This window comes from Cricetulus griseus, chromosome 2, assembly GCF_003668045.3.
Source record: "Cricetulus griseus strain 17A/GY chromosome 2, alternate assembly CriGri-PICRH-1.0, whole genome shotgun sequence".
NCBI lineage: Eukaryota > Metazoa > Chordata > Mammalia > Rodentia > Cricetidae > Cricetulus > Cricetulus griseus.
In genome coordinates, this window is record NC_048595.1 from 387,701,722 (window position 1) to 387,721,417 (window position 19,696).

General features: G+C 37.8%; 1 protein-coding gene across 2 annotated transcripts in view; it reads right to left on the reverse strand.

Moving 5' to 3' along the window:
• Positions 1-6,930: 6,930 nt before the first annotated feature.
• The window catches only part of Abcd2 (ATP binding cassette subfamily D member 2), a 40,442-nt gene continuing 27,676 nt past the window's right edge, over positions 6,931-19,696 (reverse strand). For both annotated transcript variants that reach the window (XM_027396330.2, XM_027396329.2), the window contains exons 8-10: positions 15,222-15,306; positions 11,074-11,199; positions 6,931-7,719 (exon numbers count right to left, since the gene is read on the reverse strand). In XM_027396330.2, the coding sequence (XP_027252131.1) occupies positions 7,500-7,719; positions 11,074-11,199; positions 15,222-15,306 (431 nt within the window). In that variant the 3' untranslated portion in view covers positions 6,931-7,499. The remainder of the gene's footprint in view (positions 7,720-11,073; positions 11,200-15,221; positions 15,307-19,696) is intronic.

Consider the following 19,696-nt stretch of genomic DNA (forward strand, 5'->3'; position numbering starts at 1 on the left):
GCAGGACCTTTACAAGCTCTGGGTTGCTGTACCCCACCCTGTCCTCTGCACAGGCTACCCTGATTGTTCAACCATCTTGTTTGGAGCCCTTGGTAGCCTCATGCTCTCCTTCCCCAAGCAGGAGAACAGTGAACAGCACTAAAAGTGGCCTTGGCAGCAGCAGCAGTGGCTCCATGCCCCTGGCTGGGCTGTGACACTTTCCTAGCAGGCGATGACAGGGCAAGGTGGTAACCTGCGTGTCTCTGTGGCCTGTGGACCAGCTCTACTTGACAATGACCTTTGTCCACTGCGGCTGAGCTCCCATACCTATTGCTAACACTGCATCTCTACTTCTGCGTCTCTCGGAGACGGACACACTTGCTGCTCCATCTCCCACCTTTTTCCCCACCATCTAGTTCACTATTCTCTGTCTCTCTCTCTGTCTCTGTCTCTCTCTGATAATGAAGTTCTGTTTCGGTTATTAAAGTTTTCAGCCCATGTTTAATCTCACACAGCATTTAAAAAATCTGTTAAAAATAGGTGAATGGAGTTATTGAAGAGGGGTCAATGGCACTAGGCACAATGGCAATGGCACAATGGCACTAGCGTCACTAGGAGGAAACAAATGTTCTTTTAACTTGACAGTCTAAGCTAATGCCAAACTTTCACACTTAATAAGAGGTCTCGGTGGCATTATTTGGGAGCTGGCAGTCCAAGAAAAGACCTGCTGCAATGATTGAAGTAGAATAATTAATTAAAATACATAAATAAGAGATTGAAACCACGTATGGTGGTGTGTGCCTGTAATCCCAGCACTTATGAGGTTAATGTAGAGGGACTGTGAGTTTAATTCCAGGCTGAGCTACATAGGAAGACCTTGTCTCAAAAAAGAAGCAAAGCAAAACAAAACAAAACAAAACCCCAGAATGATAATGTGCCAAAGTCCAATTCTACTTCATTATAAAGAAAAAGAGGGAAGTAATGGGTATAGGCTCCAGAGTTCATCTGGAAAATAAACTTTCACCTGAGAATGTAAGAGCAAGGTGAAGGTGTGTATCTAGAGTACTTCTCTCCTCTTTAAGCACCTTCCCCTACTGTTGTAGCCTCAACCACATGGGGATATTTCTTAGCCCCATCCTCGTCATTTACTCTTCTGTCTCCTCCAAGTCCCTGTGTCTTCTGTATATCCTTTCTCCATGTGCAGAGTGTGTAGAAGGCATAACCATGAAGTGGACACACTAACATTGTTAGGGTTCCCCAGGAAATTTGAGTAATCGGGCAGCTTTCTGAGCTGTCATTTTACATATGATTTTTAGAATTCTGTTCCAAGTAAAGCAAGACTATGCAATGTCAGCAATGTTCCAGCTTGCACTTTTAAAGGAGAGTTAGACAGACCCAGGTAGACAAGAAAAGTGAAAGCAGGCTTCCTGGGATGAGACTTCTGTTTCCTAGAGGAGAAAAGTGGAAGAGGATTGAGGAACAGGGTCCATTATCTAAACAAGAACAGTGGTGGAAAGTGGAGAACCAAAGTCAAGTGGCTTACAGACTTCCAGCCTTAGACTCTTCCTGTCTTGAAGATATAAATCTGTCATTTCCCCTTTCACTGTGTCTTCTTTTTCTGCCTTTTCTGGATGTTTAATTCTTTGTACTAGCCAGGGAATGAACTCTGCAAACCCCTAGACAATCCCATCATCCTCATTATGTTTGGACTCTTGGAACAACAAAGAAAGCAGCTTTATCCTTGGCTTGTACCTATATCTTTCTTTCGTTAATACCACACACACTTATTCATTCAGCCTTCCCATCACTATTTTGTAGGCAGAGTTTTCTTGTCACTGCAGCCACTCTCAAATAAACATACTGAGGCTTGTTGAGGATCACTTAATGAAGCAGAAAGAAGAATGTACACTTTGGAATTTTGGGGGCTGGGGAAGAGAGAATGCAAGTGGAACTAAGTAACTCAAATAGAATAGTTAATGTAGTTTCCATTTTCTGTTGTACCAGGGAATTAGAAGGGACATTTGTATTAGGGTCACATTAATCTTCTCCGCATTATTGCATTTTAGTATGTATGGCTGATGTGAGGAAAACCATTTGTAGTACTTTTATAAGAGCATCATACTGAAAATATCAAAAGCAGTGGACTAATTCTTAGTGCAGAGAAGAGGGAAAAAAACACACCAAGAGCCTCAGTTTTCTGTCGACAAAAAGGAAACAAGTGAACATTACAGTTCTAGTTACTGGGAGTTTGCATAGGGTGTGAAGGGAAGCATGAACTCTATTTCTCACTAGTGCTATTATTCATCCTATGTTCGCCTTCATGTTTTTTCATATACCTTATTGTCACATTTAAACTCATTCATTCCCTCATCTATTCAGATGCTCTTGAACAAGCATTTTTTAACTGTCTCCCACCTGCCATGTGTTTTCCTATGTGCGATGAATATTACAGTTGATAAGATTTTGTGTATCATCTATGAAGAGAAAATGATAGGCAGACAAAAGAGTTCAGCACAATGCCTGGCATAAATTGGAATTTAATGCATGATTTGAATTAACAGCGAAAGTATTTAAGCAACTATTTGGGAAATGTTATGCACAGTTTTCCACTTTTTTTTTAAGACATAATCTTATCCTACAGTCCTGGATAGCCAGGGACCTACTATGTAGGCCAGGATGTCCTCAAACTTATGGTGATCCTCCTGCCTCTGCCTCATAGACGATGGAATCAGGTGTGAGGCACCACCACACAACGTGTAACTAAAGTATAAATAGTCACAAACCTAAGAGTTACTTACAATACAGAAATAAGGTACTTTATATCACTAAAGTAGCTTGTAACTCCTCTAATAATCAAGGAGTTTTCATGGTGATTAAATAATTTAACATCTTCTAGTGCTGTGAAAAGACAGCATGACTGAGGCAACTTATAAAACAAAGCATTTAATGGGGGGCTTGTTTACAGTTTAAGAGGGTCATTCCATGATCATCATGGTGGGAAGCATGGCAGCAGGCAGGAAGGCGGGAGCTGGACCAGCTGTCAAGAACTTACATCTTATTTGAAGATGGAGGCAGAGGGAGAGTGAGACTGGGTTTGGTCTTGTAAGCTTTTGAAACCTTAAAGTCCACCCTCTCCCCCATGAGATACCTCCTCCATCAAGGCCAAACCTCCTAGTCCTTCCTAAATGTTCCACCAATTGGGAACCAAACACTCCAATATCAGAGACTTTGGGAACCAATCTCATCCAAATCACCACATGTGTTGAGCTCAGCTACGGGGACATGCAACACAGCCTGGGTGATGATGCACTCAGAGTCACATTCTTGCTTAGCTTCATACTGATTTTACTCTAAGATGTTTTTTTTTTTTCCTCATTCACTTTCATCCACACAGCTCAAGTTCATAAGAGGACAAAGGTTTCTGAAGCTTTTGCATTAAATGGTGAGATCTCTTTGCACCGGGTAATCAGAAAAGTTACGAAAACTGAAGAAGATACACGCTTTTAATTCTAAAAATATACATCCCTGTGAAAACTTTCATGAGGCGATATTTTAGGTTCACATACAAACTCTCAGCCACTGCATGTGGTACAGTAGCACTGTAGTGTGCCGGGTGTGTGGAAAGTCTCTACACTCAAAACAGGGGCACTTGTGCTCACACAGTCATTATGTCATGGTATCTCTTTAAATAAATAATTTAATAACTGTTACCATGTTATCACATCTCTAAGCACATAACTTCTCTGGGTTTTGGTTCTACCGCACAACAAGCTTTGGGGGATACACAGGCAAAAACTATTTCAAACATCAAGGTAAGTTATATCTTTCATAAGTACACATTTTTACTTGGAACTAATGCCTCAAACAAAAACAACACCTTTGTCTATACCTTTTTTTTTTGACACACCAAAATTTGGGGCAACAGTTAAATTACCATCAAAGGAAAACCATTCCTGGGTAAACACAGATAATTTGGGTTGCTTTTCAAGTTAGATCATTACCTTGTGATTCAAAAGCATTGTAGAGACTGTCCTGTCTATGAGAGTGCACAGAGCTTCAGACTCATGCTTGGCATGCCATAGCACGCTGCAGAGACAGAATTATATAGAAGGCATTGTGAGTTAACCCCCCAAATAATCAAGCTCCGTAAAGTTGCACCTTTTCTGAGGGAAAGAACGTTTGACAATGGAAGTTATAATTCATTTTCCTTATTCATTCTTCATTCTATTCGAAGAAGATGGCTCAGGGGTCTTCATGTTTTCACAAGTGTGCTCTGCTCTCTCACTTTGGAAAGAGTGTTGTGGTACATAACACAAGTTTTCATCAGAGTTTCCCCCTCCAAAACAGGATATTTGATCTCAGAAAATCAGTAGTGTGGTTTTTTTTTTTGTTTTTTTTTTTGTTTTTTTGTCTCAGGAAAAGCAATTCAGAAAATCGGTAGATAGCAGGTCTTAAGTGGTTTCATTTTAAATTATGAAAATTATAGTTTCAAATGTGAACTTTTAATTATTCCTCTGGTGCCTTTAAGAGCTAATGTAAGATAACTTGCTTCAAACATTTCTCCTTTAGCACTATAACTTGGCTAACTGCTAACATGGTTGTTAAAGATAAAGGAATTGTAATTGTTTTAAAGCACAAGGGTCACTTTCCAGTTCCATACTTTCTCTAAACAGAATCTTTAGTTCTTGCCTCACATTTCTAGTAGGAAGTAGAAGTACTAGACAAAAGAAACATTACTGATTATGAACTTACATTGTATGACTTCTTATAAGGTGGTTGCATTTACTGACAATTCAAATTGCCCAGATTTTGTGGAATTGAACTTGTGGAAATGCTGCAATTTCTTACAGCAATCATTGTGGATGACTTCCAGGTAGTCTATCTCCAAATAGTCTATGACATATGAGCATCTGCTAAGATGATGTCTAAATATGCAAACAAAACCCTAAGCCACTATAACTGGTCCTCTTAGTTTTTTATACATCATCATGCCTGAGAGAGGATGAAAGTAAAGATCTCGGCACTCCCATGCACACAAACAGATGAGATCTATTTCATATGACATACTCTCATAGATTGTGTCTCATCATATTCAGCAATATGAAACTTACTGGAAGTGCGATGTACCGCCCTTCTGAGTGCTGATGCTGCAGACACCCCCACATTGAGGAGATGTATATAGCTGCAGTGTGCTGACTGTCTTGGTTTGTTTGAAGTCACACACCTATGACAATTTCATTCCCTACTCAATTTCTATTTCTTGCAAACACTAACTAAATAATATTAACATTGCCAATTTTCAGTATCTTTACTCTCAGATTTATTTGTTTTTTAATGCTATTTATGTGAGTGTTTTGCCTGAATGTATGTATGAGCACTACATGCATGCAGGGCCCTTGGAGGCCAGAAGAGGACATCAGACCACCTGGAACTGGAATTAGACAGTTTTGGAGCCATCATGTGGGTGCTGGCAATAAAATTCAGGCCCCCTATGAGAGAAGCAAGTGTCATTTCTCCAGGCCTTCAATTGTATGTATTTATCTACTTTAACTTTTCCCTTATGCATGCTCTGCCTACAATGCCATTTCTGACCACCTGCCTGGCTCATCTCATTTTTTGTTGACATTATAGCCCAGTTAAACTGAGGGGATAATAGGGGTTACAGCACTGAATCAGAAAGTCATGAACTTCATTTGACCTCTACATGTCTTTCACATGATTAAAATAATTTGGAGTGTCTGTTTTCTCAGAAACAAATGAGCAGAAACTAGATGCCTCAAAAGATTGTTTCAAAGGCAGAGAAAAGTGAAATGAATGTAGGAATAACTATGAACTCAGGGATCCATATTTAGGACAGTAATCATAAGGTTTTAAAATGCTCCTTTGGGGTCCCCTGGAGAAGGGGAAAGGGTCAAGATCTCCTGAGAAAATTGGAAGAGGGGGGAAGGAGCTAGGAGAATGAGAAGGGGAGAAGAGGAGGGGTGCAGAGGACATGAGGGAGCAGAAAGGTTGAATCAGGGGAAGAATAGAAGATAACAAGAATGGAGATACCATAATAGAGGGAGACATTTTAGGTTTATAGAGAAATCAGGCACTAGGGAAATGTCTGGAGATCTACAAAGATGACACCAGCTAACAATCTAAGCAACAGAGGAGAGGCTACCTTAAATGCCCTCCCCTGACAATGAGATTGATGACTGACTTACATGCCATCAGATAGTCCTCATCCAGCACCTGGTGAAAGTAGAAGCAGACACCCACAACTAATCACTGAACTGAAATGGAATCCAATTGCAGAGAAGGATGAGTGAAGAGCAAAGGGATCCAGACCAGGCTGGTGAAACCCACAGAAATAGCTGACCTGAACATCAGGGAGCTCTTGGTCCCCAGACTGATAGCTGGGATACCAGCATGATCCAGACCCCAGGAATGTGGGTTTCAGTGAGGAAACCTCAGAAATCTATGGACCTCCTGTTGAAGTTCATTACTTATCCCTAGCATAGGTGTGGACTTTGGGAGCCCATTCCAAATAGAAGGATACTCCCTGAGCCAAGACACACGGGGGTGGGCCTAGGCCCTATCCCAAAGGATACAATAGTCACTGATGACACCCTATGGAAGGCCTCACCATCCAGGGGGAGCAGAAAGGATATGTGATGGGTAGGGTTTTAGTTGCGGTGTGGGGAGGTGGTAGGGGAGGAGGGGAGGGAGAGGGAACTGGGATTGTCATGTAAAACAATCTTGTTTCTAATTCAAATAAAAAAATCTGCAGAAAAAAAATGCTTCTTTGGGCACCAAACAAGCAGTATTTCTACATAAAAATTGAAGTAGATAGCACTGCAGAGTCAAGCACAGCCAGGATGAGCATTTCTGGGATCCTTCTCTTTTGTGTGGGCAATCATTTTTATCTTTAAAATAAAAGGGGTTTTTAATAAATACACACAATTCTTATTAAGGTTAATTGTTTGTGTCTGTATTGAGCTACTCAAAGTCTGATAATGTTATATACAGTACTTTATACTTGTCTAGCCATGCCTGTTTTCAACCACTGTCATTAAAATACATTTGTTTCTCATATTGATTTTTTTTTAACCAAACTGCTATTTTGCATACAGGTTTAGCTGGCCACTGGCAATGCTGATTATGGATTTCAGGTGTTGCACCTCCGGTCCATAGTGAGTGGGCTGAAACAGTGCTCAGAGTTCTAATTCTGCACACCTGATGTCAACCCAGGTGCTGTCCTTATTGTTTTGTTTTGGGTTTTTCCCACATGAAGAACCTCCAGATCACATGCATTTGAGTAGAAGTTCCTGTTTCATAGGTGAGTTGGCCTTTCATTGGGCATCAATAGAAGTCAAGACTAATCTCGACTAATGCATTTGTCTTCTTTCTTTTGAAAGTTATCTTATACTTCCTTGACACTAAAATTATACAAAACACTTTTTACTGGCTTCTTTTCTCTGCACTTAACATACTGCATGCAGTGAAGAGAGAGTCTCCAGGGCTTCAGCTAAAATAAATTAGGGTGTGTCCTCTTCATTTTGGTTTGTTTTCAGCACCGAATCTTCTCCCAAAATTTGACATAGTTCATTGAGTCTCTGCTGCATTTTGGGAATTCCAGCTAGTTGAGACTCAAGCTTTTGTTTTTCTTCACTTAATGTTAAGCGGATAGCAGTGTCCAACTGTTCAAAGCGCCAGCCTCCTTCGCCATCAAATTGTAATAAATGAGTGTGGTATTTCCTGCATAATTAAAATAAGTATTATTAGCCATAATCTTGAAAAGCCATCTAGTTATAGAATTTTCTAACTTGTGTTCAAGGACAAATTTTAGTAAAGGCAGATATTTATGTTTGAATTTTAGTGTTAGCTCAGAAAACATTGTAATTTTTAAAGACCAAAATCCTTAATAGCTAAGAAAATTTTCTTGATGTTACTAAATTTATTTCATATTTGGAGTACATATAATTTACAAAGGAAGACTATTCTTGTATTAATTTACCCCCATAACCCAGTATGTTTTCTGAATGAATAATAAAGCATTCTTAGAATGGGAGGAAAAGGAAAGACAGTAAAATTTAAAAGATCATACAGAGAAAAACTAAAGAAAATAAGGGAAACACAAAAGCAACTTATTTGTATGTAACACCATCCTCTGGGATGAATTCTATGTAAATACGACTTTCTTAGTAATAATCATTTAGAATCATTTTTACTTGTCTGCCCCAGGAATCTTTTAGAGACATTCTCTGTTGCCACAGATTCATTCTTCTTTCATGGCTCAGCTACATAAGAATTGCAGAGAGGTACAGAGATTTGTACTGAAAGGTGGAAGACAATCTATCTCCTAAGAGAAGCTGACACCACTAGCAGAGGATTTGTGGGGTGGGTGAAGTGAGTATGGCTGGCAGAGCTGTTCCCATGGCAAGCCACCTGTACTTGGTCACTTAGCATAACTGGCTCATGATTCTTCGGTTTTTATGCCTTCCTTCAATTTTTTCATCTCATAATTATTTCATCAAGTAATTACTACTTATTATAACTAATCAGCCTTTTCAATCAGTTTCTATCTTATGTATGGATGATAGCTGTTAAGCTGTCAATAAACAGGCTGCAATCCTTATAAATCACATAGGTTAGGTATGGAGTAAGGGATTAGTGGGGAGGGAAGGAACTCCCAAGGAATGGGAAATAGAATAGATAGTTATGGATGGATGGAAGGGCTGGAATGAGAGGATTAAATGGAGAGTGAAAGGAAGAGGGGGGTAAAGTAGGGAATATGGGAGGGACAGGTAAAACTAAGAGCCAGTTGAAGGGTATGGAAACTATTACAGTAGGCATTTCTTAAAATATATACATATATATGAAAGACATCTAAATGGAATCACCTAGTAATGGGAGAGACAAAGCTCCAAAATCAACATTCCTTGTCACAAAATGAAACCTCCAGTGCCTGGAATGGAATGCCTCTAATTTCATTGTTGACTAAAGGGGCCCCATGGAGACCCACAACAACTCAGGGCACATCAATCTGTTGTTCTCCACAGACTGATGATAAGGCCCTGTTGTTGAAGACAACACATATATAACTCATTAGCCACAGAGAAGTCAAGCTGGTCTCTCTATCTGGATCTTTCACTAGCGCTGACTAGTATTCATGGTACTGGAAGGTACTCTGCACAACTTTCAGAGGACAAATGTAATACCATCCCAGCTATAAACCTGTGATCTCCAATGGTGACCTGCCTGCATGTTATGCAGAGGCAATAGTGGCACAAAAGTTGTGGGAGAAACCAACCACTGTCTGATAGGATTTAAAGCTCACTCCATTATATAGAACCTATTCCCAATGCTGCTTGGATGGCCAAGAACCTAAGACTAGATAGGCCATGGTCTAGGGGAAAACCAAATATTACTGTTCTGATAAAGGAACTATTAATAAAATCATTCCTATTGACATTCTTCTATATTCCTAGATGAATGTCTTGCTCACCATCATCAATCTTCCTCCTGCTTGTTCCTGCAGTAGCTTGGAACAAATACAGAGACTCATTGCTGGACAATGTGTGGAGAGTAAGAGACCTTGGAATACACAATCCTGTATGGGATGTCTCCATCAACCCCTCCCCCCAGGTCTCAAGAAACCCTGTAGAAAAGGAGACTGAAAGATTTTAGAAGCCAGAGAGGAGCGAGAACTCTGAGAATACCAGGCCTTCTAGATACAACAGAACTGATGCGCATATGAACTCAGAGACAGGGCCTGCTAAGGAGGTCTAAGCTAGATGGAGCTTTAATGTTGAGAGAGGTGGACACAAGCCTCCTCTCTAGCCCAGAAGCTATTTCTAATTGACAACCACTTGCAAAGAAAAATTACTTTTTCCTGAGGGAGTATCACTGGGCATTCAAACCACACTTTAGGGCAGGCCCCATGTGCATCAGTAGATGGCAAACACAGACCAAACTCAAGGATTTTTTGTCTAATAATGCTTTGTGTGGTGTGTAGCATTTTTTAAAAAACTTTACAGGTCTTTTGTTTATATATTATTGTTTCCCATTTTGTAATTTTAAGGGATTTCTTCTGCATGAACAAAAGTGTGTGTCTTACATCTGTATGTGTTTCTTATGCTTTTGCTTTGGCTCTTTCTTTTTTGTTTGTTCATTTGGTTGTTCTTGTCTGTTTTCTTATGAAAGAGAGGAAGGGTGGGGATTTGGTGGGTAAGGAAGTGGGGATAATGTGGGAGGAATTGGGGGAGGGGGAGCTGTGATCAGGATATTGTGCCTAAAAACAATAATTTTTTAAATAATAAAAATCGCATCCAAAATATTGATCTTTCAACATATAAGGCCATATAAAATTAAATTGAAAACAATGTACTTATATTTCAATAAGGAAAATGCAAAAATTAAAAAACAAATAACCCTATCATTAAAATAGGAAGTCTAGGGACAGTCAAATAGTGAGATGGATCAGTGGGTTAAAGGTACTTGCTGAGAGGGCCATCCCCTTAAATAGATAAGACTACAAAAACACAGTTTATGATTTTTGACTTCTCCATTCATTCTTCAATACTGTTATAAGGGCTAAGGGAGATTTAACAGCTCTTCCTGCCAGGTTCATTTTTTTTCTTAAAATCAACAACAAAAACAACAACAACAACAAAAATGATTTTTATATACTGTGATTCCTCTAACTTGGTAATCTCAAACTTGGTAATTTTGTAAATATTAAGTTTATAACATTTTAACATTTTTCCCCCTGGAATTTAAAGGTACATTAAAAGAATTGTGTAGCCACACAACACCACTCCATAATCTTTCACCACAGTATACTCTAGTATTATAAATACTTTTAGTTCAGATCAACCATCATAGTCTCTTGTAACTTTTCAAAATGACTAGAAGGATGATAATTTCCACATAACATATTAAAGTTACATTAGGCCGGAGGAGCTAAAGTACTAGGGGGAAACATCAGAGAAATACAGATAGAAAATAAATGAAATACCTTATACTCTACAGAGGAAAATTTGCTAAAGTTATCCTTTAAGAAAAACAGACAGAGCATCCATCCCAGAGAAGGATCCCAGAAGCACCTACCACAGAGAAGGTCTGTGTGTTATGGACAGCAAGGAAATCCCAGCCCCTAGAGCAGCCTGAAATATCTTTCCTTCAACATCAATGCTCACGGCACTGGTACATTCATCCAGCAATGCATACTTGGGTCTGAAAAAAATACAAATAGATGAGTGAATTTTCTCTGGAACTGTGTCTTTCTTTGGACAGCAGATATATCCTGACAACTTCAGAAGGGCTGGGGAAAATGTGACATTGGTTACAGTGTAAGTGATAAAGCAAAATGGAAGATCTTCATTTTATCTATCTATCTATCTATCTATCTATCTATCTATCTATCTATCTACCTATCTACCTATCTATCTATCTACCTACCTACCTACCTATCTATCTATCTATTTTATTTTGTTTTTCTACTTGGCCAGCAACCCAACAGAGCTTAGTTAATGAGACTAATGTCAATATGAACTCTGTCATTTGATGTTTTCATTATAGTTTTTAAATTTAGTTTCAAAGTTTTCCAGGACAGTTTTCACCATGAAATTATTTTTATTTATCTATGTTTAATTTTTTAAAAATTTATTTATTTATTTATCTATTTATTTTGTATAGTGTTCTGCTTGCATGTATGCCTGCAGGCCAGAAGAGGGCACCAGATCTCACTATAGATGGTTGTGAGCCACCATGTGGTTTCTGGGAATTGAACTCAGGACCTCTGGAATAGCAGTCAGTGCTCTTAACCACTGAGCCATTTCTCCAGCCCCCTATGTTTAATTTTTAATTATTTTGATATTATAATAACATCATTTCCCCCTTCTCTTCTTTTCATTTCAAGCCCTCCCATGTGCCCCACCCTGTTGTCTTTCAAATTCATGGCCTCTAACATCAAATTAGTAGAAATTTCTCATTTCACATAAATAATTACTCAGCATTATAAGTTATTATCTAACATGTGTTTGCTCATTAATAGAATTCTGTTACCTAATCTGGAGATGTTGGTGAAGGTTGATAGCTACAGGGGTTAAAGATATTCCTAGTGTCCCATAGGACTGTGAAACTTTAATGATCACTGCACCTTCCCCAAGACAACAGTAGAGTTGCTTATTATGTATCAAATATTGCTTCTCTCTGTTTAATTACTGTTTGTGATTTTATTTAAATAGAAAAGGTGAAGAAAACTATACAAGAGAAAAATTTAAGTAAATTTTTCTTTTTGTATATGCTCTTTTTGCCTTCTGTTGATCGTATTTTGTCTTACTTTTTAGAGTGCTTTGAACTGAAGAAGATATGCTATTTTGAAACAGAAAAAAGTATACTTTATATTTTGTTGTTATAGTAATTCCTAGTCTAAGGAATGTAAGATGAATCATATACTTATTTTCTTGGCAGGGTTTGGCTGTGTGTGTGTGTGTGTGTGTGTGTGTGTGTGTGTGTGTGTGTGTGTGTGTTTAAATATAACAAACAACACAGCTGAGATTGGGCAATTATAGAACTAATCCTCACAGTATTAAATGATGTCATCGCTTACATTTTTGTTTCTTTTTTTTGCCCCCTTGAAATAGCTAATAACATAGGATATGTGAAGGAGCAAAGCTATTCCTCAAGAAAGGATTTTTCTGGTCATTCTTTAAATATTAAAATTATAAGACTTTCTGAAAACAAACATTAAAGAAAGCAGTTTGTTAAGTAGACTGTAGCACATACACAGATGCAGGACTGCACAGCACCACTCTAAAAGAGGTCGTAAAGCCCAGTGTTGATGCTCTCTGCAGCTGCACAGCAATCTGGTAGAAATTTGTTGTTCCCCTTTTCAATGCTATCTTTTCTATAACAGGGCTGCTCACATCAAGTTGCCCTCAGTCTCCCTGCCCCTTGGTTTAGTGTTTGCTATGTACATGGGATGGTACCATGACATAGGGCACACACAGTAATAGGCTCCAGAAAGCCTTGCTGTGTAGCCCACGGGAGAGCCTTTGGTTTGTGGGTGTGGGTCTCTAGATTTGATCTCCAGCATGTAAGGGGAAGAAAGCCTCCACAGCTGAATACAATACCACCTTGTCATCTCAGCTTTCACGGGAGTTCAATACCATCCGCATGATATAGTCAAAATGTCAGTGAACCAAACAAATGAGATCATAGACCCCAACACTCTGCCAATTTGGGCATCATCTTGATCAGGGAATTCTCTGGAACTGTGACAGAACACAGTTCTGTTTAGGTCTCCCAGTTGGTGGTATTTTGCTATGGTAGCCCTAGTAAGCTAATTGAGTAATTAAATCGTGCTCTGATTAATAAAATTAAATAAAGCCCTCAAAAAATTATAAGACTTCATAAAGCATATTCTATTGTAATACTTAGTATAATTTCTGGCCAGAGTTCTCTATTGTCACCAGCTCAAATCTTCCTATCAAAGCTCAGTATGTGTTGTAATCTCATTGTCATAACCTTATTGTTGACCCTGTGAGGATGGGAAGAAGCAATTCCCCAACATTACACTTTTCCTTCGCTGTATTTAATTTTCTCATTTATCTGATTCTTTTGCAAAAGTGCTGTCTTCAAATCATGTGCTTGTCTTCCTTGATCTCATGGAATTGACTTGATTTTTACTCATTATTATTTTAGACCTACACCATTTCACAACCACAAATACTAATCGTTCCAAATTACATGTACTTGAAATATTGGGTTATCTTATTAACACAGAGAAATGGACAACTATTCACATTTGCAGTCTGACACATCACCCTTCACAGACTGTGAATATGAGCATATCACTAAGTATTTATGTACAAAACCCAAGGCAATTCACAGAGATGGGCTAACAGCTGGTCATAAATGGCAAGCTGTCATTTGCTCTTCAATCTCACTGCCGAGAGTAGCATTTCAAAGCCCAGCATGAAAAGCCCAGAGTTGGTAAAATTTCAGCTCCTTTTTTAAAAAAGTACTCTCTATTCGAAGACTTGGCAATGTAAATGTATTATAAGTAATACATATATTAAGACAACTACTTTCCTTACTAAAAATGACAGCTATACATAAATACACACACAGTGTATGATTTTATGTATGTGAGGTTGTAAAGAACAGATATGGGCATATGTAGAACACAACCAACAAGGGGGATTAAGACACATTCCCATGGTAATCAAAGCATTCTCTACCTTGATAGAGCTGTGGGTTATATAATGTACCTACATTTATAAAAATTATTGAATTATATACTTATAACATATACTTAATATATATTTTACAATAATGATAATGAACTCAGGCTAAGTATTATATCATAACAAAGAGAGGCATATGATAGCATATGAAACTAGAGAAGGGATATAAATTGTAAACTATGAAACACATGAAGACAATTAAGATTACCACCAACATGTGTGTGCTAAGAGCAGGAAGAAATTTATTCACCATTTTAACAATGCTTTTGACAGCTAATGAGATAGGAAATTTCCAATTCTTTTTATTTATCCATGTCTTCTAAATAAACATATAATTATGGCATATTCTCCTAATGATAAATAATATGTGCTATCATCTTATAAACTAAAACATTTGGAGAGTCTAATACAATAAAATGCAGGCAAACCTAAAAGCATAAATTTTACACACCTTTAGCAAGATACATTTTTTTAAAATGTCATGCAGATTCTGTGTCTCCTCCTGCCTTTGTTTTGTTAGATTTACTTGTATGTGTGTGACTGTACACATCATGGTACATGTGGAAGACAGAGGACAATGTGCAGTAGTTGTTGGGCCTCTCGTTCCACCATAAGAGTCTACGACAGTGGTTTTCAACCTGTGGGTCACGGCCTCTTTGGGGGTAGCATACCAGATATCCTGCATATCAGGTATTATGTTACAATTCATAATAGTAGCAAAAGTACAGTTATGAAGTAGCAATAAAACAATATTATGGTTTGGGGTCACCACAACATGAAGAATTGCATTAAAGAATCTCAGGGTTAGGAAAGTTAACAACTTGTTAACACTGGTCTAGGGGTTCCAACTCAGGTTGCCATGTGTAGAAGGTATCTTTGACCACTGAGCCATCTCTCCAGTCTCTCTGTCAGATATGATTTAAGCTAAGATGGGACTACTGAATCCTGCTGAATACTTTGTTATGCCAATAATGAACCATAGTTTCCTAAACACAGCACACTTACTTATGATAAAACATCCGTGCCATACCCATTCTCTGCTTTTCTCCTCCTGATAAGACATCTTTCCAGTCCATAACAGCATCCCATCCTAAAATGTAAACAAACAAACAAATACACATATACATAAGTTTATGGATACTTTGTTGATTTGCTACTACTTCTATTCTGGACTAGTGATTCCTGGCCTGTTTTAATTGAAAATAGGAAGAGCTTTGTATTTTGTAGAACATGTGGATGGATGCTAGAGACATATACATGAGTATTTTATTTTAAACATAATATTCTTTAATGAGTAATAATTCCTCACATTAATAGACATCTTGAAAGAGTTGTAAACACTGGTACTCAGTAAAATCCATTTGTAACTCAGTCTGTTCAAAGGGTTGATGACATATGTTCATTTTTAAGGATAGTAGGAGAAAATTGCATAGGACAATTGCCAAGCCCTAAAACAGTGTGGGAGGAGGTAAATTAAACAGTTCCCACATGCCTGGCATTTTATGCAAGTCTTTTCACTATTCTGCAGCTTATAAGATAGCTGGTTTTCTTTGCATTTTACAAGTGGGTAATGCAAAATTCATGGAGCAATGGACACATATAAGTTTATAGTTATCTATGAAAGCTAGGGTCTATATTTAGGTTTATTTAATGTTTCACAGTCTATGCAGCCTGTTAAAACATCTTGATTACTGATAGCTTGACATTAATTTACAATGCAAGCTTCCATTTTTAAGATTAAGGGAGATATAGGAAAACTATTTTTTCATATCTCATGAAAATAATACCAGAAAATTTAAATAAAACCAAAATTTCAGAATGTCATATATTATGACCACACTTTGGATAATTTGCACACACATACCAGACACACATCAGGGAGCAGAATTCTAAGAGTCTTATTTTGCCAGTTAACACATTTGTAATATTTGAATTTTTTTAATGACTATCTTACATAATGAACTAGAAAAAAATTATGTAAGATCAAAGCCAAGTTCTACTTTCAATTTTCAGAGAAGAAAAAGACTGCTCAAACTTGACAAATACTGAAGGCAACATTTCCACATTGTCAGTGTTCAGGGTTTAATTATCCCCTTGGAGAAGGGCCACACACACTTCATGTACCCATTGCCCTCCCTCAGCTGCCTTATGTCTTTATTAAAATTTCTAAATAAACATGATCGTAGGTCATAAGGAAGAAGAAGAGTCCTCATTGTTCTAACTCTGGGTGCCTGAAAAAACAAATTACCAGATCAATTATTTACTTCTTTTGCTAATCGAAAGGAAGAATATGGATTCATTTTTTAGTATGCAAAAGGTCAGAATCTTTGACAGAATAATCTATGTTATTGTCAAATCAGAATTCATCATTTTTAAAATGTTTTATCTTTTAGGAATTATTATAAAGTTTACTACAAGTTTTAGAAAGTATAAAATTAAACCATGCACAGTGAAACTTGCCTGTAATCCCAGGACAAGAGCAAGGGCAAGAGGGCCAGAAGCTGGGGCCAGCCTGTACTACACTCCGATACTCTATTTTAGAAAAAAATCCTGAAGTTGTAAATAAGAAACTAAGCCACGTGATAATATAATAATTAGAGAGAACAAGGATGGAAAGACTATTCTAAGGATATATCATAACTTATTTAAAAAATTTAAACAATGTCACAGTGTTTGCTATTACAAAACTTGGAAATATAATAGAAGTAACATATAAAATAATGCAGGGTGGGGAGTAATCTAGGAGGAGTTGGGAGGTGGAGAAATGAGAGAAAAGAAAAGAAACTGTAACACTGGGGCCAGAGAGATGATTCTGTGAGTAAGGGCATGCACTGGTCTCGCAGAGGACCTGAGTTTGAGTCCCAGAACCCATGTCAAGTGGCTCACACCCCCCTCAGCTCCAAGGGATCCAACACTCCCTTGTGGCTCCCCAGCCAGGCACCCGTACTCATGTATCCTTAGCTCACAATGTACACACAGAAACATAGAAAGGAATCTTTGAAAAATAACCAACAGAGTAGCATCTAGAGTGAAGGACTTTGGCATTATTTCCTATTGACAACATCAAGCCAGTGTCTTCAGAGGGATCACTGTTCATTTCCTTGGGTAAAACTTCTAGAAATTATTTAAAAATAGACCATCATATTACGAAAACCTTCCTCTGGGAAAAACTGTTCAAATAATAATTTTACGTGACCAAACTTTATGGCACTTGTGAAATGCAAGTGCCGATTTGAGGAAGAGATTTAGATTGCAGCACTATGAAGGAATGCTCTGGTGAGAATGACTTGTTCCCTGAACTGAGTAAACAAGGCATGAAAGAAAGGGTTTACATTCAAAAGGAAAGGTAATTTTTACATATTTTGTTAAATTGCAGCCTTTGTTCTACTGAACCCACGGGGCTCTATCAGCATCCTATGCAATGACTGCCATAATGCCTGATGCTCCTTCACAGAGACTAAGACAGCTAAGAAGAAAATCATTTCCCTGCTTCCTAAAGATGTAGAAACTTCTCATTTGTTTCGTTAGTTTCCATTCTACTCTTTTCTATCTTGGAACCTGTTTATGGGTCTGGCCTCCATTCTTTGCTAAGCAAAGAATTAGCTAATCTAAATGATTCCAATGGGAAGTTGTGCACTAGTGAGTAGAAGTATTTTCCTGCGTTGCTTAGCAGTTCTCAACGTGTGGATCGTGACCCATTGGGGCTGTCTACTAGATATTCTGCATATCAGATATTTAAATTACGATTCATAGCAGTAGCAAAATTACAAGTTATGAAGTAACAATGGAAATAATTTTATGGTTGGCGGTCACCACAACATGTGGAACTGTGTTAGAGGGTCACAGCATTAGGAAGGTTGAGAACCACTGTCCTTAGATGCTCTGTGTTTAGAAATTAAGTAAAACTAGTTTCTTAATTATATTTGTGTGAAATTGAATAATATTTCTTATGTCTAAAAAGCTAAGGAACAAAATGTGTGCTCTATGCTGTATGACAATAGAACACAGGCCATGCCTAGCGTTGAACAATGTCTTCTAAAATTAAATCTGTGTTCAAATTCTGTTCTTGCAGCTGTTATGGGAATTAATGCAAAGTAACTATCCTGAATTTACTCTGTACAATGGAGATAGCAATGCATCGATGAACTTCCATGAACATTGAATGGAAGAATATGTACTTGTTTTAACATGGTATACTCAGTGCAGCATATAACAAAACAAAAATGTTCCTATTATATCATTGAGGTTCAGAGACTCCTTTCTTTTTATTTATTTATTTATTTATTTATTTATTTATTTATTTATTTATTTTGGTTTTTTGAGACAGGGTTTCTCTGTGGCTTTGGAGGCTGTCCTGGAACTAGCTCTTGTAGACCAGGCTGGTCTGGAACTCACAGAGATCTGCCTGCCTCTGCCTCCCGAGTGCTGGGATTAAAGGCATGCACCACCACCACCCGACGAGACTCCTTTCTTTTATTTATGGGAAAAAGAACAAACATGTGTCCAAAGCAAGGGGGTGTAAAACTCTAGGCTTGGAACTTAAAAATAGTTCTAGAACTTCCTGACTTCTGGAAAATACTAGAATATTTTGTGTTTATTTTAAATTTCTATTTTAATCATGGGATTACAAACTTAATTAGTTTACCCATAATATGTAGAATTTATACTGTCAAAGTATTTTGAAACTGGGGAGGAACTGACCACCTGACACTGAAGGAAAAGTCTGCTTTCCTCAGATAGCAGACATCATAAATAGAAATACAGTTATATCTGTTTTGCCTGCTTCATTTACTATTGGAGGGATTAGGTTACTATTCATGTTTACTTGTTATACATGTGCCACCACAGTAATGTTACATGTATAGTTTCATTTAATATTCACAGACACCTTGAAAAAAAAGAAAAATGTATCACAATTTTACCATAGACACAGAGAGCAATGGTAACTAGGATTTGATTTTTTTACTGTTGAGTCCAAAGCCCATATTGTCAAGGACTATAATATACTATGATGGGGAATGTTCTTCTGTATATGTTTTTCTTATTGATTAATGAATAAAACACTGATTGACTGATTGGCCAGACAAGAGGTGACTAGCCAACTAGTTGCCACTAGCTAACCATAGAGGTGTGGAGGTCTGTACAGACAGACAGGAAGTGATGTAGTTGGGCAGAATCAGGATATAAGCAGGGACAAACAGGAAATAGCTCTTCTCTGTGGAGATGCTTAGCAGATGCCATGTGAAACTGCAAAGGAGTTAGAGGTCCGGACCCTTCTCCAGTAAGATAAGACCACGTGGAAATACTTTAAAAATGGGTTAATAATTAAGACAAAGCTAGCCAATAAGAAGCCCATGTCACCAGCCAACAGTTTCATAATTATTATAGTGTCCATATGTTTATTTGGGGCTCCAGGGTGGCCGGGCCAGAAAACTCATGCTTACAATACTGGTTCTTTTTTCAAAATAATGTAATTAGGT